This window comes from Microcebus murinus, chromosome 8, assembly GCF_040939455.1.
Source record: "Microcebus murinus isolate Inina chromosome 8, M.murinus_Inina_mat1.0, whole genome shotgun sequence".
NCBI classification, from domain to species: Eukaryota; Metazoa; Chordata; class Mammalia; order Primates; family Cheirogaleidae; genus Microcebus; species Microcebus murinus.
The window spans coordinates 52,132,783-52,152,011 of record NC_134111.1 but is presented as its reverse complement, the minus strand read 5'-3'; the positions used below and the strand labels follow the sequence as shown (position 1 = coordinate 52,152,011).

At 33.6% G+C, this 19,229-nt stretch overlaps 1 protein-coding gene across 1 annotated transcript in view; it reads left to right on the top strand.

The window, feature by feature from the left end:
• The window catches only part of OLA1 (Obg like ATPase 1), a 171,345-nt gene that overhangs the window by 115,756 nt on the left and 36,360 nt on the right, over positions 1-19,229 (top strand). Inside the window, exons 6-7 of the mRNA XM_012753398.2 lie at positions 11,799-11,879; positions 12,196-12,293. Coding sequence (XP_012608852.2) covers positions 11,799-11,879; positions 12,196-12,293 — 179 coding nt within the window. The remainder of the gene's footprint in view (positions 1-11,798; positions 11,880-12,195; positions 12,294-19,229) is intronic.

The window sequence follows — 19,229 nt, the reverse complement described above, 5'->3', positions numbered from 1 at the left end:
CATGGAAAGAGATCAAAATATCAACATTAACAGAAATTTAGAAGTTGATTCCAACCCTTATGGATGACTGACTTTGAGAGGGATTCAAGACGTCAGTGGAGAAAGTAACTGCAGATGTGGAGATAGCAAGGAAACTAGAATTAAATTTGGAGCCTGAAGATGTGACTGAATCACTATAATCTCATGATAAAACTTGGACAGATAAGTTGTTTCTTATGGATAAGCAAACAAGGTAGTTTCCTGAGATGGAATCTGTTCCTGGTGAAGATACTGTGAACATTGAAATGACAACAAAGGATATAGCATATTACATAAACTTAGTTGATAAAGCAGCGCTAAGGTTTGAGAGGACTGACTCCAGTTTTGAAAGATGTTCCACTGTGGGTAGAATGCTATCAAACAACATTGCATGCTACAGAGAAATCTTATGAAAGGAAAAGTCAACCGATACAGCAAATTTCATTGTTGTCTTATTTTAAGAAATTGCCATAGCCACCCCAACCTTCAGCAATAGCCACCCTAATCAGCCAGCAGCCACCAACATCAAGGCAAGATCCTCCACCAGCAAGATTACTACTACTCACCAAAGACTCAGATGATTATTAGTATTTTTTAGCAAAAATATTTTTTATTTAAGGTACGTATTAATACATTTTTCTTAGATATAATGCTATTGCACACTTAATAGACTACAGTAGACTACAGCATAGTGTAAACATAAGTTTATGTACACTGGGAAACCAAAAAATTGTGTTACTTGCTATATTGCCATATTTGCTTTATTGTGGTGGTCTAGAACCAAACCCACAGTATCTCTGAGGTATGGTTGTCTCTAAAAATATAATTCTCCCTCCACTTGTCTTCACATTTATCCTTTCTCCTTTTTAGACTCTTGCGTATACTTCCAGGAATATTCTTAAATGACTCAAAAAGATCATCTATAAACGATTGTCATAATAGAGTAGTATTTGGTGGGGCTGAACTGCATCCATTTGTTTTTCTCTCCATATACTCTCTATATTCATAGTCTGTAGTTAATGAAACCAATTCCTTTGAACTGAAAACTTGTATCTGTGACTCCTCCTTCTCCTTTACCATCTACTTCCCATCCTATTGATTTTATCTCTAGAATATGCCCCTTATCTCTTCCTTCCTTTTTATTTTCACAACTATTTCTTTAATTTGGGCCTCATTTATGCATAGTTTATTTTTGCAGTGTAACTGATCTTTTTACCTCCAATCTTGGTCTTGTTTTCCACAAATATAAAATACAGGTCTAACAATGTTATTCCCTTAATTAAAATACTTCACTATATTCTATAGGATACTGCCAATATCCTATAGATAGGCTCACAAAGTTCTTTGTGATTTGGCTTTGCCATTTTCTCCACTCTCCTAATAGTGAACTTAGGCCTTTAGACATACTGGTTCCACATGAACTCATTTATTGGAACTCTACCTGTTTGTTGCTCTTCCACCCCCATTTCTCAGTTATCCTTGAAGACATATCCTAAAGCAGAAGTTCTCTTAAAAAAATTTTTTTATTGTGGTAAACCATATATGCCATAAAATCTATCATTAACCATTTTTAAGTGTACAGTTCAGTGGCACTAAGTACATTCACAATGTTGTATTAATACAACCATCACCCCTATCTATTTCAAGAACTTTTTCATCTTCCCATATTGAAACTCTGTACTGTTTAAACAGTAACTCCCCATTTCCTTCTTCTCCCAGCTCCTGAAAACCTCTACTTCACTTTCTATCTCTATGAATTTACTACTCTAATACCTAATATACTTAGAATCATAGAATTTTTGTCCTTTTGTGTTTGGCTTACTTCCCATCTTGTAGCGTGTATCAAAATTTCATATGTTTTGAAGGCTAAATATTATATTGTATGTATATACCACATTTTGTGGACATTTGGTTTATTTCCACCTTTTAGCTATTGTAAATAATACTGTTATTAACATTGTTGTACAAGTATCTGTTGGAGTCCCTGCTTTCATTTAATCTCTACAACTTTTATAAATATTATCTTCATTTTATCCATGAGTGAACTAAGGCTCAGAAAGATTAATTAATCTGTCCAAAGTCTAAGATGGATGACATATCCATATATGAAGTTATCAGAACAGAAAATTCAGTGTACATGCACATTGTGATTAAAATATTTATAAAGAAATCTCCATTGAAAATAACCTGGAAGGAAACAGTAAGTGATAATAATGACTTGGGAGTTATGAATACCTACCCCTTAAATATTTTTCCATTATTTTTATTGCTTTTATAAAATAAATTTATGGAAAATGAACCCCAAAGTTAAAAATATTTATTAAATACAATAGCCCATTTAAAAGTACATGAACCAGGAATATAATTAGAAATTATCATAGTTCATTATTTGAGTCTACATAATACAGATATCCCAGAGCTAGGAAAGGGGTTATGAGTTTTTCAAAGTGAGACTGACAAGTTATGTAATTTGATGTGGCAATACTAATGTGGGAGTTAAACTGTGGTAGGTAGAACTACTTTATAGATCCAGGAGAAATGATTATCATAGTAATTATTATAAGCATTGATGAGGAATTTTGACGGTGCAGCAGTTGGAAGGCTTCAGGTAAAGTGTCTCCCTTTTTTTTTAAATGGGTTGAGAATAGGCTGTGAGCATAATTGACCAGGATTAACCTACTGGTCATCCTAATGCTGTATATTTTACTTTCTCAGTTTATAGTCATTTAAGACAAAGAGTTATTTTTTCTTTTAAGGTTTGACTTATTTGGTAATATATTATATGAACATACAGGTAAGAACTGTTAGAGGTGAAAAACTTCTGAGTCATTTCATCTTATATGAATTTTATTATATTTTTTTATTGGGGTCTTTTACTTGTAAGGAACACAGATTCGACATAGACTATTTCCAGAAATGGAGTTTTTATTTTTAGAATATAAGGCAATAAAGGAAATGGAAATCCAGAAATATTTAAGAGCAGGAATTGGGATATACCAAGCCTTTTGGACTTGAATTGTACATCAATCCAGTATAGCACCTAGGAATTCAGCAGTTCTTTGTATCTTCTCTCCTGTACTCTGCCAGTTATATAACTCGATATTCTTTAGTCTTCATCACTAGAATTCTGCTTAGTTTTCTTTTTGTTGTCACTAAAATTCATCTTCTGTTTTATATATTTTTGTTCCTGACTTATGCTTCTTGATAATTTCTACTTACAATTAGCTTGTTTATAACTTCTTATAGTTTATTCTCTCTTGTATTCTTTCAGTATATTCACCAATCCCATCTCTCAGTATTTCCTAATTCAGATTCCTGAGAACAAGCATCTAATTACCTCATGTAATTTCATTTTGGCACGATTTTTTGCTTAAGCCCATGTTATACATAGGTCAAATGCCTACCAGTTCTGGGCAGGAGGGTGTTCTGTGGAGGACTGTCCCCTCAGCAGAAGCTATGGGCTAAGTCACATTCCTTTGGGAAAGGACTGGGAGCAAAGTAGCATTGAGGATAATGTGTTTAGTATACTGTATAAAATGGTATGAGACGACAGCATGTTGAAGGTCCTCAGAACACACTATTGTTTCTTTGAGGATAGCAGTTAGGAAGTATGAAGTTGTTTAAGCCTTCTGGTATAATACAGAAGAATGTAATGTATTTGCAGCAATGGGCATGAGTATTAGACCCATTTGAGATCAGATTACTATAGAATCATCAATTTTTATGAGCCCTGAGGGGAAGGGAATGAACTTACAAGAACTAATGATACAGTGCATACACTATAGAAATATTTTCCTGGATGTTCCCACCTGTCTGTCTTCTCTTTGCCTGCAACTAAACATGGATGAAGAAAATTAGACAGAGGACATATTAGTATACCCATAAATTCATTATTACCAACCCAAGTGGTCCCTCAGCAATATCCAGCTTTCCTCTTTGTGTTACTGAAAGTTCGGCACTTGACTCCAAGACCACATCAGAAGAATGAGGACAAGTGGTTTGAGGAGAAGGAAAGAGAAGTTTATTAATTTGCCAGCAAATGAGGAGGTTGGCAGACTCCTGTCTCAAAAGATCCAGTGTCCTGCTTCTGAGCAGAAGTACAGAGATGTTAAAGGTTCTGATTAATCCCATCCTTGGCTAAGATAATCTCATGATCTCTGCTTGGGCAATGCCCTTGAGCTATCTTCTGTGGCACAAAGCATAAAGGACACTCTCCTACCACTCTGGACCACTGGCCTGAGGTGAGGATATAGATTTTAGTTCTCAAAAAGGGTAAGGGGGTTTTGAAGAAACAGGAAACAGTTTTACCCCTTTTCAGGCCATTTTCTCTGTTTGATTTTTCCTCCTATGCTATGCTGCAACTGCTTTCTACTCTCCACAAGCCTCTTATTTATGCCTACTCCCTGATTCCATTGACTGGTTCCTCAGCAGATGACCTTGCCTCCTATTTCAAAGATCAAAGTAAAAGCCTTCTGACATAAGAATTCTCTCATTTTCCACTAGCCAAACCTAAAGCCTATTTATTCACTCTTTTTATCTGTGGCCAATTATTTCACTAATTCTTTGGATCTTAAAAACTTCCCAATACCTCAGAAATTTTATACTATCAGTCATCCTTTTTTTTTCTTTTGTTGCTTTTAAATGGATTTATTGAAATATAATTCATATACCATAAAGTTCATCCTTTTAAAGTATATAATTCAGTGGTTATTAGTATATCAAAGTTGTGTTTCAATTACCAATAATCCCTTTTTCTCATATATACAACTTGTCCTTCTCAAACTCGATTCATTTTAACAGTTTCAAGATTTTTTTTTATTTTTTAAAAAACTCAAACTTCCTGAATATCACACCCTTCCCCTTCAACTACCATATTTTCTGTATACTCTGTCATAAAAACTTCTTGAAAAAGTTTATATTTACTTTCTTCATTTTCTCTACCTCCTAATAACTCAGTCCATTCTAATATGACTCCTTAACAAAATGAATGTAAGAAGAAATACAAAATATAGTCTTATCTATTGAAGAAATTGAACTCATCATTTTAGTTTTTATTATTTTATATTTGAGACAGGATCTTTCTCTATTGTCCAGGCTAGAGTGTAGTGGCATCATCACAGCTTACTGCAACCTCAAACTCTTGGGCTCAAGTGTTCCTCTTGCCTCAGCCTCCTGAGTAGCTGGGCATGTGCCACCATACCTGGCTAAATTTTTCTATTTTTAGTAAAATGGGGTCTTGCTTTTGCTCAGGCTGGTCTTGAACTCCTGACCTCGAGCTATCCTCCCACCTTGGCCGCCCAGAGTACTAGGATTAGGAGCATGAGCCACCATGTTGAGCCTGAACTCATAATTTTAAAGCTTACTATAAGGAAAGTTCCTGACCTAGATGCCTTTATTATACATTTAGAGCCTAACTCACATTTTTCCATACAATAGAAAAAAAGGAAAATGTTCTTACCTGGTTTTATGAGGTCCAAATAATCCTGATACCAAAATTTTATAATATAATAAAGAAAAACTATAGGCAGTCTCTTTCATGAACATAAATGCACATTTCTAAATAAAATATTAGCAAAGTAAATTCTGTAATAAATATTAACAACATTAGCCATGACAAAAATTCTAGGAATGCAAAATAGGGTTGGTATTCAAAAATTAATCATGGTAAACAACAAAGGAGAAAACTCATGTGATCATCTTTATATATTAGGAAAAAGATTTTAAAATATTCAGTAAGTCTTTATTTAAAAAGAAAAAAATCCTCTTAAGCTAGGAATAGAAACTAACCTACTTATTCTGAGAAAAAATATCTACAAAAAAACTCCTATAGAAACAATTATACTTAATGATGAAATATGAAAGCCTTCCCCTTCACATTGGGAACAAAGTAAGGATGCTTACTACCACTGCTTTTATTCAGTCTTATACTAGAATTTTTAAATAGTCAAATGGATAAATTGTGAAATATTACCACAGTGAAATATTATACAGCAGAGAAAAACATACTACTACATGTAACAGCATGGATGGATTTCATAAACGACATTGAGCAAAAGAAGCTAAACACAATATATATTGTCTGATTCCATTTCTATAAATTTCAATAACCAACTAATTTGTGATACAAAGAAGCCAGGATAGTGATTATCTTTGGAGAGGAGTAGAACATTGTGACTGCACTGCTAATAATATTCTGTATGTTGATCGAGGTGGGAATTGCAGGCACGCATTCATTCTGTGATAGTTCATTGAGTGGTACACTTGTGTGTGTTATCCTAAGTGTATGTTATACTTCAGTATGTTCCCTTCTTAAGTTTGGCCTGCAGACTACTGATTATGTTCTGCCATATCAGTTGTGTCTCCAGATTGGACTTTTATTTTCCTTCTTTGATTTTGGTTTCTGTAAAAGTCTTTGTAATTTTATCAACTCTCTGGAGTTTTATCCATTTTTCTCTAACTTCACTCTGTTCTCTCTTTAAGGCCTCATACTCATATGCCTGTTGCATAGAGCCTCTATCTGTTTGCATTCTACTAAGTATGCCAAATAATTCATTGAGGGTTTTTTTTTTTTGGATCATTTTCAAAGACATGTTCTTCCTTTATGACTCTACTTATTCAATAGCCCTTTTAGTAAAATCAGTTTTGTGAGCTTTCCCCTACTCCTTCCTTGCACATGGTGAAATCTATTAAAACTTATTTTCAGGAATCATAGGAACAATTGCCTTTTTCTGTTTTGTAATGACCAGATCCTCTGCTGACATCTATAACTCAGGAGTAAATTGGTGTCCATTTTGGTTGCCACTTTATAGCAGTAAGGGCCAGGAACATTATGTTAAGATGTTTTTCTCACTGCCTGCTTCAGAGAATCGTGTAACTGGAAACCTACAACTGCCAACATACATTCCACCAAGGTTATTGCTAGAATTTACCTTAATCTTGGGGGATCCCTCCCCACCTCATACACACACAGTCGTGGATAGCATTGCTGCTAGTTGTCTTAGTTCTGTCCTTTACTGCCTAATCCTTTTCTGAGAGTTTCAGTCAGTGAAGTATGCAGAAAGGTAGTGGTCAGGGTTCAGTACTCTGGCCTCTATTAACAGCAGCATTCATCTGGTAGCGCAGCTAATGCTTAATACTATGATTCAGACAGATTGTAAATATCAAGTTAGAATATACAGTGGAGGTCTATTTTATGAGAGAAAGCTTAGTATGTTTTTTCCCTAAATTTGGGGTATTTAAAAAGGGTAGTTAGGGGAAGCTTTATAAGTGGACTTCCAGCAAGATTATTTTGAGCTGAATACCTGCCCCAGTGCTGTTGGCTGTCTTTGTTAAAGGTACCTAACTAGCATTAAGTCAGCTCATCTGGGTATCAGTATCAGATGTTAGGGTGGCAGGTTTTGTTAAAGGTAAGTGAGTGATCTCAATAAACTACCAAGTCTTTGCATTTTAGGCCATAAAATTTTAGAATTACAGACGGTGGGCAGAAAATAGATAAAGTCCCCTCCTCTCCCTCACCCTGTGAATATACCTTTTTTTTTCTATTATAAATATGATATCAGTTAAAATTTTTAAAAACATCATTGTAAAAAGGCACAAAGGGGAAAGCTCTCTGGCATCTAACCTTCTAGAGATTTTATTACTAACAATTTGGTGCAGTATCTATCCAGTTTCATTATTTGAGTACATCTATTTAAATGTATTATATATAGTTTCAGAACCACAAATGGAAGCACATTATGCATTCTACTGTACATATTGTCTATTGAATATTTACTATGCGCCTGAAACTGTGCCACTTGTTTTACATATATTTTCTCATTTAATCCTCATAATCACTATACATTCAGTTGGAGTTATTGTCCTAGTTTTACAGAAACAAATAGAATTATGCAGCTTTCAATAAATATGAAGCTTTCAATAAAAACGGTCAAAGCAGAAGAGCAAAGTATTCAAAGTGAGTTGTATTGTTTCCTTACAATTAAAAGGTAGTTCAGCAAAAGCTCATTCTTGTAGAATAGTGAGATTAGAAGGCTGATTTGAGAATTCACAAAGAAAGCCAGTATTTTAATAACTGAAATTTGAAGAAAAGGACTAGTGAACATTTTACCAATTAGAGAAGGTATACATGTGCTTTAAAGCAGTGGTCCTCAGTCTTTTGGGCACCAGGAACTGGTTTTGTGGAAGATAATTTTTCCATCAACTGGAGAGGGGGTGGAATGGTTTCTGAAGGATTCAAGCACATTACATTTATTGTGAAGTCAAACCTCTGCTAATGATAATGTGTATTTGCAGCCGCTCCCCAGCGCTAACGTCACTACCTTGGCTCCACCTCAGATCGTCAAGCATTAGAGTCTCATAAGGGATTCACCACCTAGATCCCTCGCATGCGCAGTTTACAGTAGGGCGCGCTCTCCTATGAGAATCTAATGCCTCTGCGGATCTGACAGGAGGCGGAACTTACGCGGTGATGCTAGCGATTAGGAGTGGTTATAAACATGGAAAGCTTGGCTTCCTTCTTGCTTGCCTGCTCTCCTGCCACTCGCCTGCTGTGCCTCTGGGTTCCTAACAGGCCACAGACTGGTACTGGTCTGTGTCCCTGGAGTTGGGGCCCACAGCTTTAAAGGAGTACCCAAGAGAATATATTGCCATTTTGTAGATCACTAGTATTTAATCTTTCAGCAATAATAACAGCAATGGCAACTACTCACATTTATTGGGAACTCTCTGCCAAGAACTATGCTAAACAATATATGCATTATCTCTTTCGATCATCACAACAACCCCCAGGTGGTTGATCTTATCTGCATTTTATCACTGAAGTAGGTCACAGAACTGTTAAGTGGTAGACCAAGGATTTATTCTCACACTCAAGTATTATGCTGTTACCTCTTGCTGAAATCAGTACACTCATGTAACTGCAATCTAACCAGAAAGTTCACATGACCAAGAATTTTTTTTGTATCTCCGTAATGTACACAATTTATTTTGAAAATGAGGAATTTGTATAACAGTTTTCAAAACTGTTCAATTTAGTACTCCTACATCTGTGTTTCTATATAATACTAGTAAATATGAAATCCTAACTTATAAATGCATCAAGAATTAAAGTGTTATTTATATTTTTATTCTAATGTGTTAAAAGTGGGTAAAGTATGTGTTAGATTTTTTTTTCAGTTAACCCAATTCAATTGCCTGGAATCTTTATTCTAATCATCATTATTAATATATGTGTTTATATATACAAGCATAAGAAAATAAAGTCAACCAGACCATTAAGTATTATATCCAAACAAGCTTAAATGTTTTCCTTTATCTGTTTAGAAGTTTTTCAGATGAGGAGTAGAATTAATTTTTACTTCCTTTATGTAAGAAAAAGAGTGCATTGAAACTATGCCATATACCGATCATTTATATAATATAATCTTATCTGACAACAATCTATTTTTAGTTTGTCTTAAGTAAAACCGACATCTTTAGTAAATCTAAGGTGTCTTTTCTTGGCTGTTAAACCTTTTGTGGGGATAATTAAGAGCACTGGGTACAAAATATTTTACTTTCAACTGTTCAAAAACTAGGTTATAATTTGTAAATTTTTCTAAAGAGATTTGAATATGGTTTTAAGGAATACTGTATTGTTTGAGAATTTCATGAGTAAATTCTCTCTAATTAAAATTTGAGTATCCTTAATTTGTAATATAATTTTGTGGTGTGATGAAAAAGAAAACTAATGCCAAAATGCTTTTGTGATAAGTTTTCTATGTCTCAAGTAATGGTCTAGTTAATTTAAAATGAAAGAGAAATACTGAAATTCCTTCACTAGTGATCAGCACTTATTGAGGCCCCTTGGTTTTGTAAAAATGTTTATAGTTACAAAAGTATTTTACACTTTTTATATGATTAAAATTTAATTCCTTTTCTTATTTTTGGTTTGGCTTTCTTTTGTCTACTTTCTTTTCTTTTCTTTCTTTAATTGAAAAAACTAATGGAACCAAATATAACATGGTGCCGTTTTCTCCTTCTTTTGTATAATCTTGTTGCGTGTCTCTACATAAGCTGTTCTGGCCACTCATCATAGTAACCAGCTGGGCCATTTCACCTGCTGGAGCCATTAAAGAGGACTCTCTCCCCCTAGATTAATCCCCTCCGACATTAGTTTTTTGCACTGACAACTAGAGCAGGCATTCAGAATTTGCAGGTGGCCAGTGTGACGCACATAATTGCCTACAATTTTAGGCAATGAATAAAAATGGTCTACATTACTTGTCAAAGGTTGTATATGCAGTGCCAAGTGAGATCTATGGGAAGCCTTTTAGGGTTTAAAGAACAGTTAATAGCAAGGCTGCACAGGGCTTTTTTAATCATAATGCATTTATAATATAGCACTTTGATCTTCTCCTTGTAGGAAATGGTGTTACATTAGCCACTTTTAAACATTTATGAGTGAAATTCAGTTATAGAAGAGTAAAAGTGATTATTCTTAAGCAGAACATGTTAGATTTCATTAAAAGTTTTCAGCTTGCCCCTTCCTTGTTAAAATCTGTGGGAAGTCCTTTGCCTGGAGGGTTTCAAATCAGTATCTAAGGACATAAGGCTTTTTCCTTATTTTTCCTGTTGGTAACAGCAAGATTTGGAAGGAAGGTACACTAAATATTGAGATAATTTATACAAGTGGATATTTATAGAAGAATAATTGGTTATGGTAAAGTAAAATACACCAATGAAAATTCAAGAAATCTATTACTAATAGTTGTGTTACAATAAATTTTGAGAAATGCATATTTAAAACATATCTATAAATTATCTTTAACAACAACAACAAAAAAACCCAGATGACTCTCAAATACACTTCTTCTGGAAGAGCTTAGTTTGACCTTTCAGACCCAAGAGCCTTTTATTAACACCTGCCTGTAAGGAGAACCTTGCCACACGCAGCTTTTAGATTCAGAACCACAAAACTGATGAGGAAAGGCTTGAAGGGTTCAGTTTGTGTCACTTGCTGTTTGCCGTTTCCATTTCACAGATGATTAATCTTTCTGTGAAGAAAGGCCAGAGAAACAAAGCACATTGGGCTCTTCCTGCAGTTACTCCTTCTGAATGCACACTAGCTTGCTAACTAAAAGGCCTTTAGATTTCCAGCAGAGAGAGATGTTCTGAAAGTGAATGCAGCTGGTTGGAGGTCACCAGTGCAGGGCTCTTGCCATTGTGTAATGGAGGCTTTGGCAGGTTGTGGGGGGGTGAGGCTGCAGAAGAAGTGGGCAGGGAGAAGGTGTTGGCAAAAAAGTAATTCAAAATAAAAAGGGTTTTGGTCAGTTGATTTAATATTTTGGAGGGTAGATCATCAATAATAGGCTCAATTTCATCTATTTTGTTTGTTTTTCTTTTTAAGGGAAAAAAATATAATCTAGTCTCTCTCCAGTACATCTCCTTACTCTATTTTCTAGTAGCTTGTTTGTCTTGCATGTGACATCACTAGGTAATGTTGAAATATTATTAACTCTTGTTTAGTCTTTGGCGTGATTAAATTGTCTTGAAATTTTTCAGATTGTTACTAATTTTTCTAATGTTCTTCATTTTATAGATTAAAATTTTGATATCACAACGTTTCATTAGTATTTAGTTTTTAAGTGAGATATTGAAAATAATTATTTGTGTGGCTTAGTTCCCCTCTCATTAAGAAAATTAATTTTTATTTTGAGGATTGGAAAACTTGATTTTAATATTTAGTTCTAAATGCTTACTAATCATCTTGTTAATACTTTTTTTTTTTCTATCACGTATAGGATATAATGTGCAAAGTCAAATCCTGGGTTATAGATCAAAAGAAACCTGTTCGCTTCTATCATGACTGGAATGACAAAGAGGTATGTTTTAAATATCATGCTATCTATTACTACCTTGACTTTGATTTCTTAGAGAACAAATTAAAGTTGTCATTCTTTTTTTTACACTAATCATATCTAAACTTTTATTTCTGTCAGTGATTACTTATTCCCAGGCTTGTTTTCTCTTCTTCTTTTTCCCACTCATGATATTTCATAACAACATCTTTTGGAAATAAGAATTAAAAAATGAAAATGCTTACTTCTTTTAAAGGAAATTTACTTTCTAATTATTAAATGATTTACTCCATATTTGCTCAACTTTTAAAAGAGATTCTTTCTCCATCTCCCACTTTAGATTGAAGTATTGAATAAACACTTATTTTTGACTTCCAAACCAATGGTCTACTTGGTTAATCTTTCTGAAAAAGACTACATTAGAAAGAAAAACAAATGGTAAGTTTTTCCTCCTCAGTTATACCCAGACATCATATCTATACACACAAACACACACATATATGTATACTTATTGATGTGTTTGATTTTTGATTTTAATATTTTTCTCCTTTTTATTAAAAAGTTTAAAATGGATAAGAAAGCTTTGCCTGATGTTTACCTTCAGAGATGAATCTCCTAATCGATTTGCACTGAGAAAACTTAGAAAAACTGAATTATATTAGGCAGTGTTGAACCATACATATTTATTTATCAAATTTAGGTCTATTAGACATTATTGTTTATTTTCATTGCAAAATGAGAATAAATGTAGTTGCAACAATAAAAGTTTTTAAGCTAGGAATTTCTAGCTGTGTTGCTATTATGTGACTTTAAAATATCCACTTAGGGTTGTAGCTGGGCAAAAACTTTTAAATCCAGATTGGATGTTTTTTAAAAAAAGAAAAGAAAACCTGTGGTGGGCAGGGAAAAGGCCAAGTACTTGTTTCAAATGCTTTAAAAGAATGCTAAGGTAAAAACTGTGCATCCACATGTTGATTGTCATTTTTGGTATGTAACCAAAATGTACAAGATTTGTTTTCTTTCACTAATAACTTCAGAAAATCATGTGTTCATGTACATGTGGGCATAGCACTCACTTTGACTTGCCTCACTGGACCCTCAGTATTTTATACTATTGAGTCATATAAACAAATCAAAACTATCCAAAGCAAAATATCTGAATTCTCCTAAAATATATTGTCGGTTTCTCCCTGTACTTCATTAAGTACTTAGATGCACATGGTTTCAATTTTCCATTAAAAATTCTCATTTCCATATGATATCAAAGAGTGAGAAGGCTTTAAACTGAAAAATAAACATTCATAGACTGGAAGCCAAAACAATAATTAATGTCAGATGGTTAACTCCAATAAATCATTAGAATAAATTCTGTGAAATTACTGCAACTAAAAATGCCCTGTTGATATTACTATAAGACATTTTGTGTTCCTGATAGGAAGCTGAATTTAGCCTCTTTATTGGTAATGTTCTAGAAAACATAAATTTAACATAAAAATTTAGATGAAACTGGTCAGTGTCCTCCAGCAAGTAATTAACTTTAAAATAATCAGTTCTGTCTTCTTTTAAATTCTTATAAATTTGATGATTAATGTATTAAAAATTGATACCTTTGGGAAGGAATTTTTAAATTTATTACTTGACCTCAGTTAATAAATCTTCTCATCATAGAATGAATGGTAAAGTTTCCTGAAACAATACAGACATCAAAGTTTAAATGAAAAGGATGAGTCAGTTTCCTTGCCCAAAGGAGCTTCTCACACCTGTATTTGGATGATTACAGGTAGAACTCCCTGGCTCTAATTGTATAGTAAATACCATTTCCCAGACCCTAATGGTAGACAGACTGCTTAGGAGACGCCAGTCTGTGATTTAGCTGTCGCCAGACACCCCATGTTTTTTGTGAGACCAGTTGTGATGATGATATGGTTATAGCCAATTGAAAGTAAACTCTTGTCTAAATAGCAAATTTTAATTTAAAGCAATATAGAGGTATGAATAATCCCATTTTATAAAACCAAATTTTAATGGGTTTTATGTATAACTAATGATCTGGTTTGGGGTTGGTATGTGTGTGTTTTGGGGGGTAAAGAGGGGGAGGGATTCAGATCTTGTGGAAGTTAGTGTAATTGTAGCTGAAAGATCAAAGACTGGGTAACTGAGTGATGTTCCAGAAGAGAATTTACCACATAGCCATTTTCTGTACAGTTTCTGCCGCCTGCTGTTCCTATTTTCCCTCAAGCTAGCCATTGACTACCCCCTGTGCATCCCTGCTCGTAAAAAATGATTGAGGAAGTATTTGTCATGTATTTATGAGTGGGAAACATTGTGTGATAGGGAATGGCATCTACTGGAGCCAGAAAGATTGCCATTTTCCTTTCATTCAGCCACTCTGCTATAGCTTTAAATCCTCTGTTTATGCAACATAGCCTTTGTATTAAAGTGCAGAATAAATTTTTATTATGAAGGATATGAACACTAGGTTTTCATCATTTATAATACTGCAAGCAGCTGTAAATGGTTAAAATTCATTTTAACTAAATCCTTTTAATTGTGTTAGCATCTTGTTTTTTGGTAATGTTTACATCTAAGATCTGTTTGCATCAGTTGTTCTTTTAGTGAAAGGAAAAGTTTTTGTTTTTTAAGATTAACATTAAGATGTTACTATAGTAAATAAGACTGAGGCAGGAAACAGTAATAAGTATTTTCATGGGTCTTTTAGATCTAGAAAACTATTTTAAACGATCAGGAAAGAGGAGGAGAGGTTTGTGTCTTTGGCCACAAGAGGAAGACTAAAACTGTCGTTATTTTAGCAGGTCACCATTTCAGAAATAATGAACACTTTAATTACTAGTTAAAGTTCACTTTAAATTTAAATGGTAACATGTTATTTTTCAATCCTAGAAAAGAAGGAAGCATTTTGAAAGATAAGTCTATTGTATTATTGAGTAGGTGTATTGACCTTTGAAAGATGTAAAAACTGGAATGACTCCAAGCATCTACTCACTAGTTTTAACAACATTAAATTAGTCATTTCGTTGATTTATGATTAAAGACCTAGCCCCTGAAGAGAAGCTGATGTGGCAGCCGGGTTAGCTGCAGTTGTGTTATGATCAGATGACAGTAATCAAGATGTTATTAAGAGAATCCACAGAAACCTTTTTTTATTATTACAAATTACTGTTTCTTGAATGAATAAAACTATTTGGAAGTTTTTGTTGTTTTTGGTGAGTACTAATGATTTTTGAATGCTTGAGGTTTTCATTTTCTAAATATGATCAGTTACTTATAGCTAAGGTTATACTATATGCATTATTAATTTTCATTTGAGATTGCCTACTGAGTCACGGTGTCAAGCAGGTACAGGACATTAGAACTGTCAAACCATTGCTTAATTAGGGGTTTAAATTTCAATCTTTGTACCTTTGCTGCTCTGGTAATAGTGATGCCATCCAATTATGGAATCAGTAGAATAAACTGATTTTAGATATTTTGTATACCTACTAGCTACCAATTATGTTTCATTTTTGTTCTCATCCCTACCTTTCTTAATATAATTGTCCTTGTTACTTTAATAAAGGATAATTATATTTTATTGTGTATTATATTAATACTACATATCCATGTTCAACTGGAAAATATAACTAAAATTTAAGACATTCAGACTAATGTGCATATGTGTTATACACATTTGCTTATAACCTGGTGGTCTTATAGTCACTTAACATTACCTTTTTGGTAGTAGTATTATGAGTCAGTTAATCTGAGTGATGCAGTTGATTTAAGATAGGTAGACAAATATTTGGAAAGTCTTTTAAGCTATTGTATAATGAAGGGAAGTGTGTCAAGTTTCCTAAATGAATTTTAATTAGAAAAAGGTTTTATTATTAATTCTTATTAAACCATGATTCAATTCCCCCTCCCACACATACCTTTCTGCTTTTGTTAGTTTCCCACATAATTTGTATACAAAAACTAAAAATAATTTGGGGATATAATACATAATGTGCCTGGTTAGGGGGAGGAAGAATCATGGAATAGATCTAATATTTTCTGGATTTCTTGGGCTGCTTATGAGAATTGCAGCTGGTACATCTCAGCAACTATGTATGTGGGTGGAAGTTATATATTTTTGACACATAATTTTGTATGTCTATACATGCGTATATATCTATAAAACTATTTCTGAAAACTCTTTTAAGAGGTCAATTTTTGACAAGATTATTCATGTAGGCTAGAAATTTAACACAGCTTTGGAAAAATCCCTTTGTATTATGATAAAACTTTGAAACAGCATTATTTATTCTATGAATTAGGATTTCAGCTAATATTTGGTGAATGAATTTCATGGACTTAATTATTTTTTCCTTTGATCAGAATCTTGAGAGTTAAAAAGAATATACTAAAGAAAAATTATCTTTTTATTACAAAAGATGGAAGGCTGAAAGTGAGGGTGGGAGAAAAGCTTTTCCCATTCAGAAATCTCTTTTTTTCAAATATACTTTTGTGTTTGAATATATTTTTACATATAATTGTGAATTTCTGTCTGGTTTCATTAAATAGTTTTTGGTTATTCTTTCAACAATTTCATATTCTTATCAAGAGGTAATAATGTACACTTCTGATTTCTTATTATAAAAGAAATCATTATAGAAGAAAGCACATCTTTCTATATAAACACACTGCTATTGACCTTATGCATATTAGGAATTTCCTCTGGCCTCGTTGCATTTTGCCCAATGCTATTTATAGCCAGTGATTTCTATTTGCCAGATGGTTCACTGCATTTAAGATAGTGATACATTTGGGAACATCAATTGTAATCTTCATTAGCACCATCTGCTGACTTACTGATTTGTGAGTGATATAATTTATCAAATATGTCAGAGTTTCATCTTTTTTTAAACTAGCTAAAGGATTTCACTCCACATAAATAGGAAAAGTTTTATAACATTTTTTCTAACTTCCAGAGATTAAAAGGTTTAAGCTCTTTTTAACAGGTAAGTGTTCCTTAGGATTCTCTAATGTGAAATTAAAACATGTATTTCTCATACATGCACACACATCTATGATCTAGGAAATGAAATAGAATATGGTTTATAGCTCTATAGTGTTCTTCAAATTACGAATGATTCATGTACACAAAGAATTTCCCTGCCTTCCTACCCTCTTCACTTTGGTGGATAATTCAAGAACAATCTTTTTAAAAATCTATGTCCCATAGATTAGGGGCTTCTGAGTCAGACTTTGCTTCCAAAACTATGAGTTGGGCTAAGCTATACTCTTAGAATGGGAGTTTTGACTAGTGGTTGGTGGAGTTAGAGAATTGTGAAGCTCAGCAATCTTAAGACTATTGGGAGAAGGAGATATAGGGCAGGACCTTGTGAAGGGTTAGAATGGAGTCTTAAGGCAGTGTAGGCATTGAATAACAGGTTTTCCTAGGAGAAGTCTGTAGAAAAAGAAAACAGAGATGCTTATTTGGGCAATTTCAGTGTTTTGCCTAATATCTCCTGCTTGTGCAGGATAGGAGAAGAATATTATTTTTCTCTGCCCATCCCTCCTGTGCAATGTGTTCCCCAGGCACATGATCTGCCTTTGGAATTAATGTTGTAGTTGAGCTATTTGATGAGTTAAATAGACCTTTGATCGCTAGACCAAAATGCTGTGTATCATCAATAACATTGTTTCTGTAAAGAAAATGAATTCTAATGAACTTTGGGAATATAGTCTATTTGTAAATTGGGGGATAGATATTATCAGGAAGTTTGATGTATTAGGAGAATACTACTTTAGAATTAGAAATACTAGTGCTGTGGTTTTTATTTGCTGCTAACTAGCTTTTTTGACCGTAGGCATTTAAATTACTTAGCCTTTCATATAGAAATAGTTCATTCAGATTGTTCACATAAAATGTGTTCTGTATAAACAGTACTTCCCACATTTAATTATCACAGCCCAAAATGACTTTTTTGTCCTTCTGAGTGCATCTTCTAATAGGTTCCTTTGGTTTTTCTTTCTGTCTTATGGATTAGGGAACAAAATGTATCACATATATAAATATAGCAATGAAACTCCCATGATATCATTGCTATCTTCTATATTACCCCATCTCAACCAGCACATAAAGGTTTGTCATGGTAGAATTTTTCCTAACTGGGAAACTGTACAGAGCATTCTCAAGGTAGCAAATACCCAATTTAAGAACAACTTTTCTGGACTGGGTTGTAAATAAGACCTGGTCTTTCTCCTACTCTCATTCCCTCTTCCATATCTTAAGCACTTGAAAGTAAGTCTTTTCTGAGTCTCTCCATGTTCTTTCCCATCTTCCTCATAGTGGGCAGCTGTTGATCTGACTAGAATGAAAGTAAAGTGAAAATAAAACCAGTTTGTAGAATTGGTATAGGGCATATCTATATTTGAGGTTAGTAACATTACTCAAATTCTGGCACTCCTTTATTCTAAACTACCTAGAAAGCATTTTCAATCAAAAACATTAGATTGTGAAACTCACCCTCAAAAGCCTATTTAATTCACAATGTATTAGAAATAGTACATTGGGAATGATAGAGGAGCAATAAATAATAAATAATAAGTAGTATAGTTTGGGTGTACTTTGGTGTCTGTGACCATTTTTATTGCCAATTTAAAAATTCTGCTTAAAAATATATTCTAAAATAACTGACTTAAACATTTTGAGTATATTCCTGTTTATAAGATTGGGACTGCACATTGTTATCCATTCAGTCTTTTTAATGCTTTATATTAAAAAAAGAAATTAACTTCATGAAAACTGTCATTGTGAATATAAATTTCAGATGTACATTCCTTATGAAGACTATAAGCTTATTGAGGAGGTGGGTATTATGTGTTCTTCTTCCTTTTTTAAGCAAGTAGTCATTTAGCCCTTTTGTGTGTCAAGTACCCATTCTAGCAGGTGAACAGAAAAAGCCCTTGCTCCTTATAGGGATTATAGACTTATGCAGTAATAGATATCCAACAAACATACATTTAATATCAAGAAATAATCAGCACAATGAATAAAAACAAAGCAGAGTAAGGAGACACTGTTTTAGTTGGGGTGGTCAGGGAAGGCCTTATGAAGTAAGGGTATACATCATGAAAGAATCTGAGGAAAGCTCAGTCCAGGGAGTGGGAACAGCAAGTACAAAGGCTCTGAGGTAGCTAGATAGAATTAAAAAGGATAAGAGTCATAGGAAAAGAAGCTAGAGAGGGAGACATGGGTCAGTTCATACAGAGTTATTAGGCCATGGTGAAGACCTTGGATTTTATTGAGTGTTATTGAGGACTGAAAAATAATAAAGTGTAAGGACAACTACTTGTAAAGAAGTTATGTATTCTTATTCACATACATTGCAT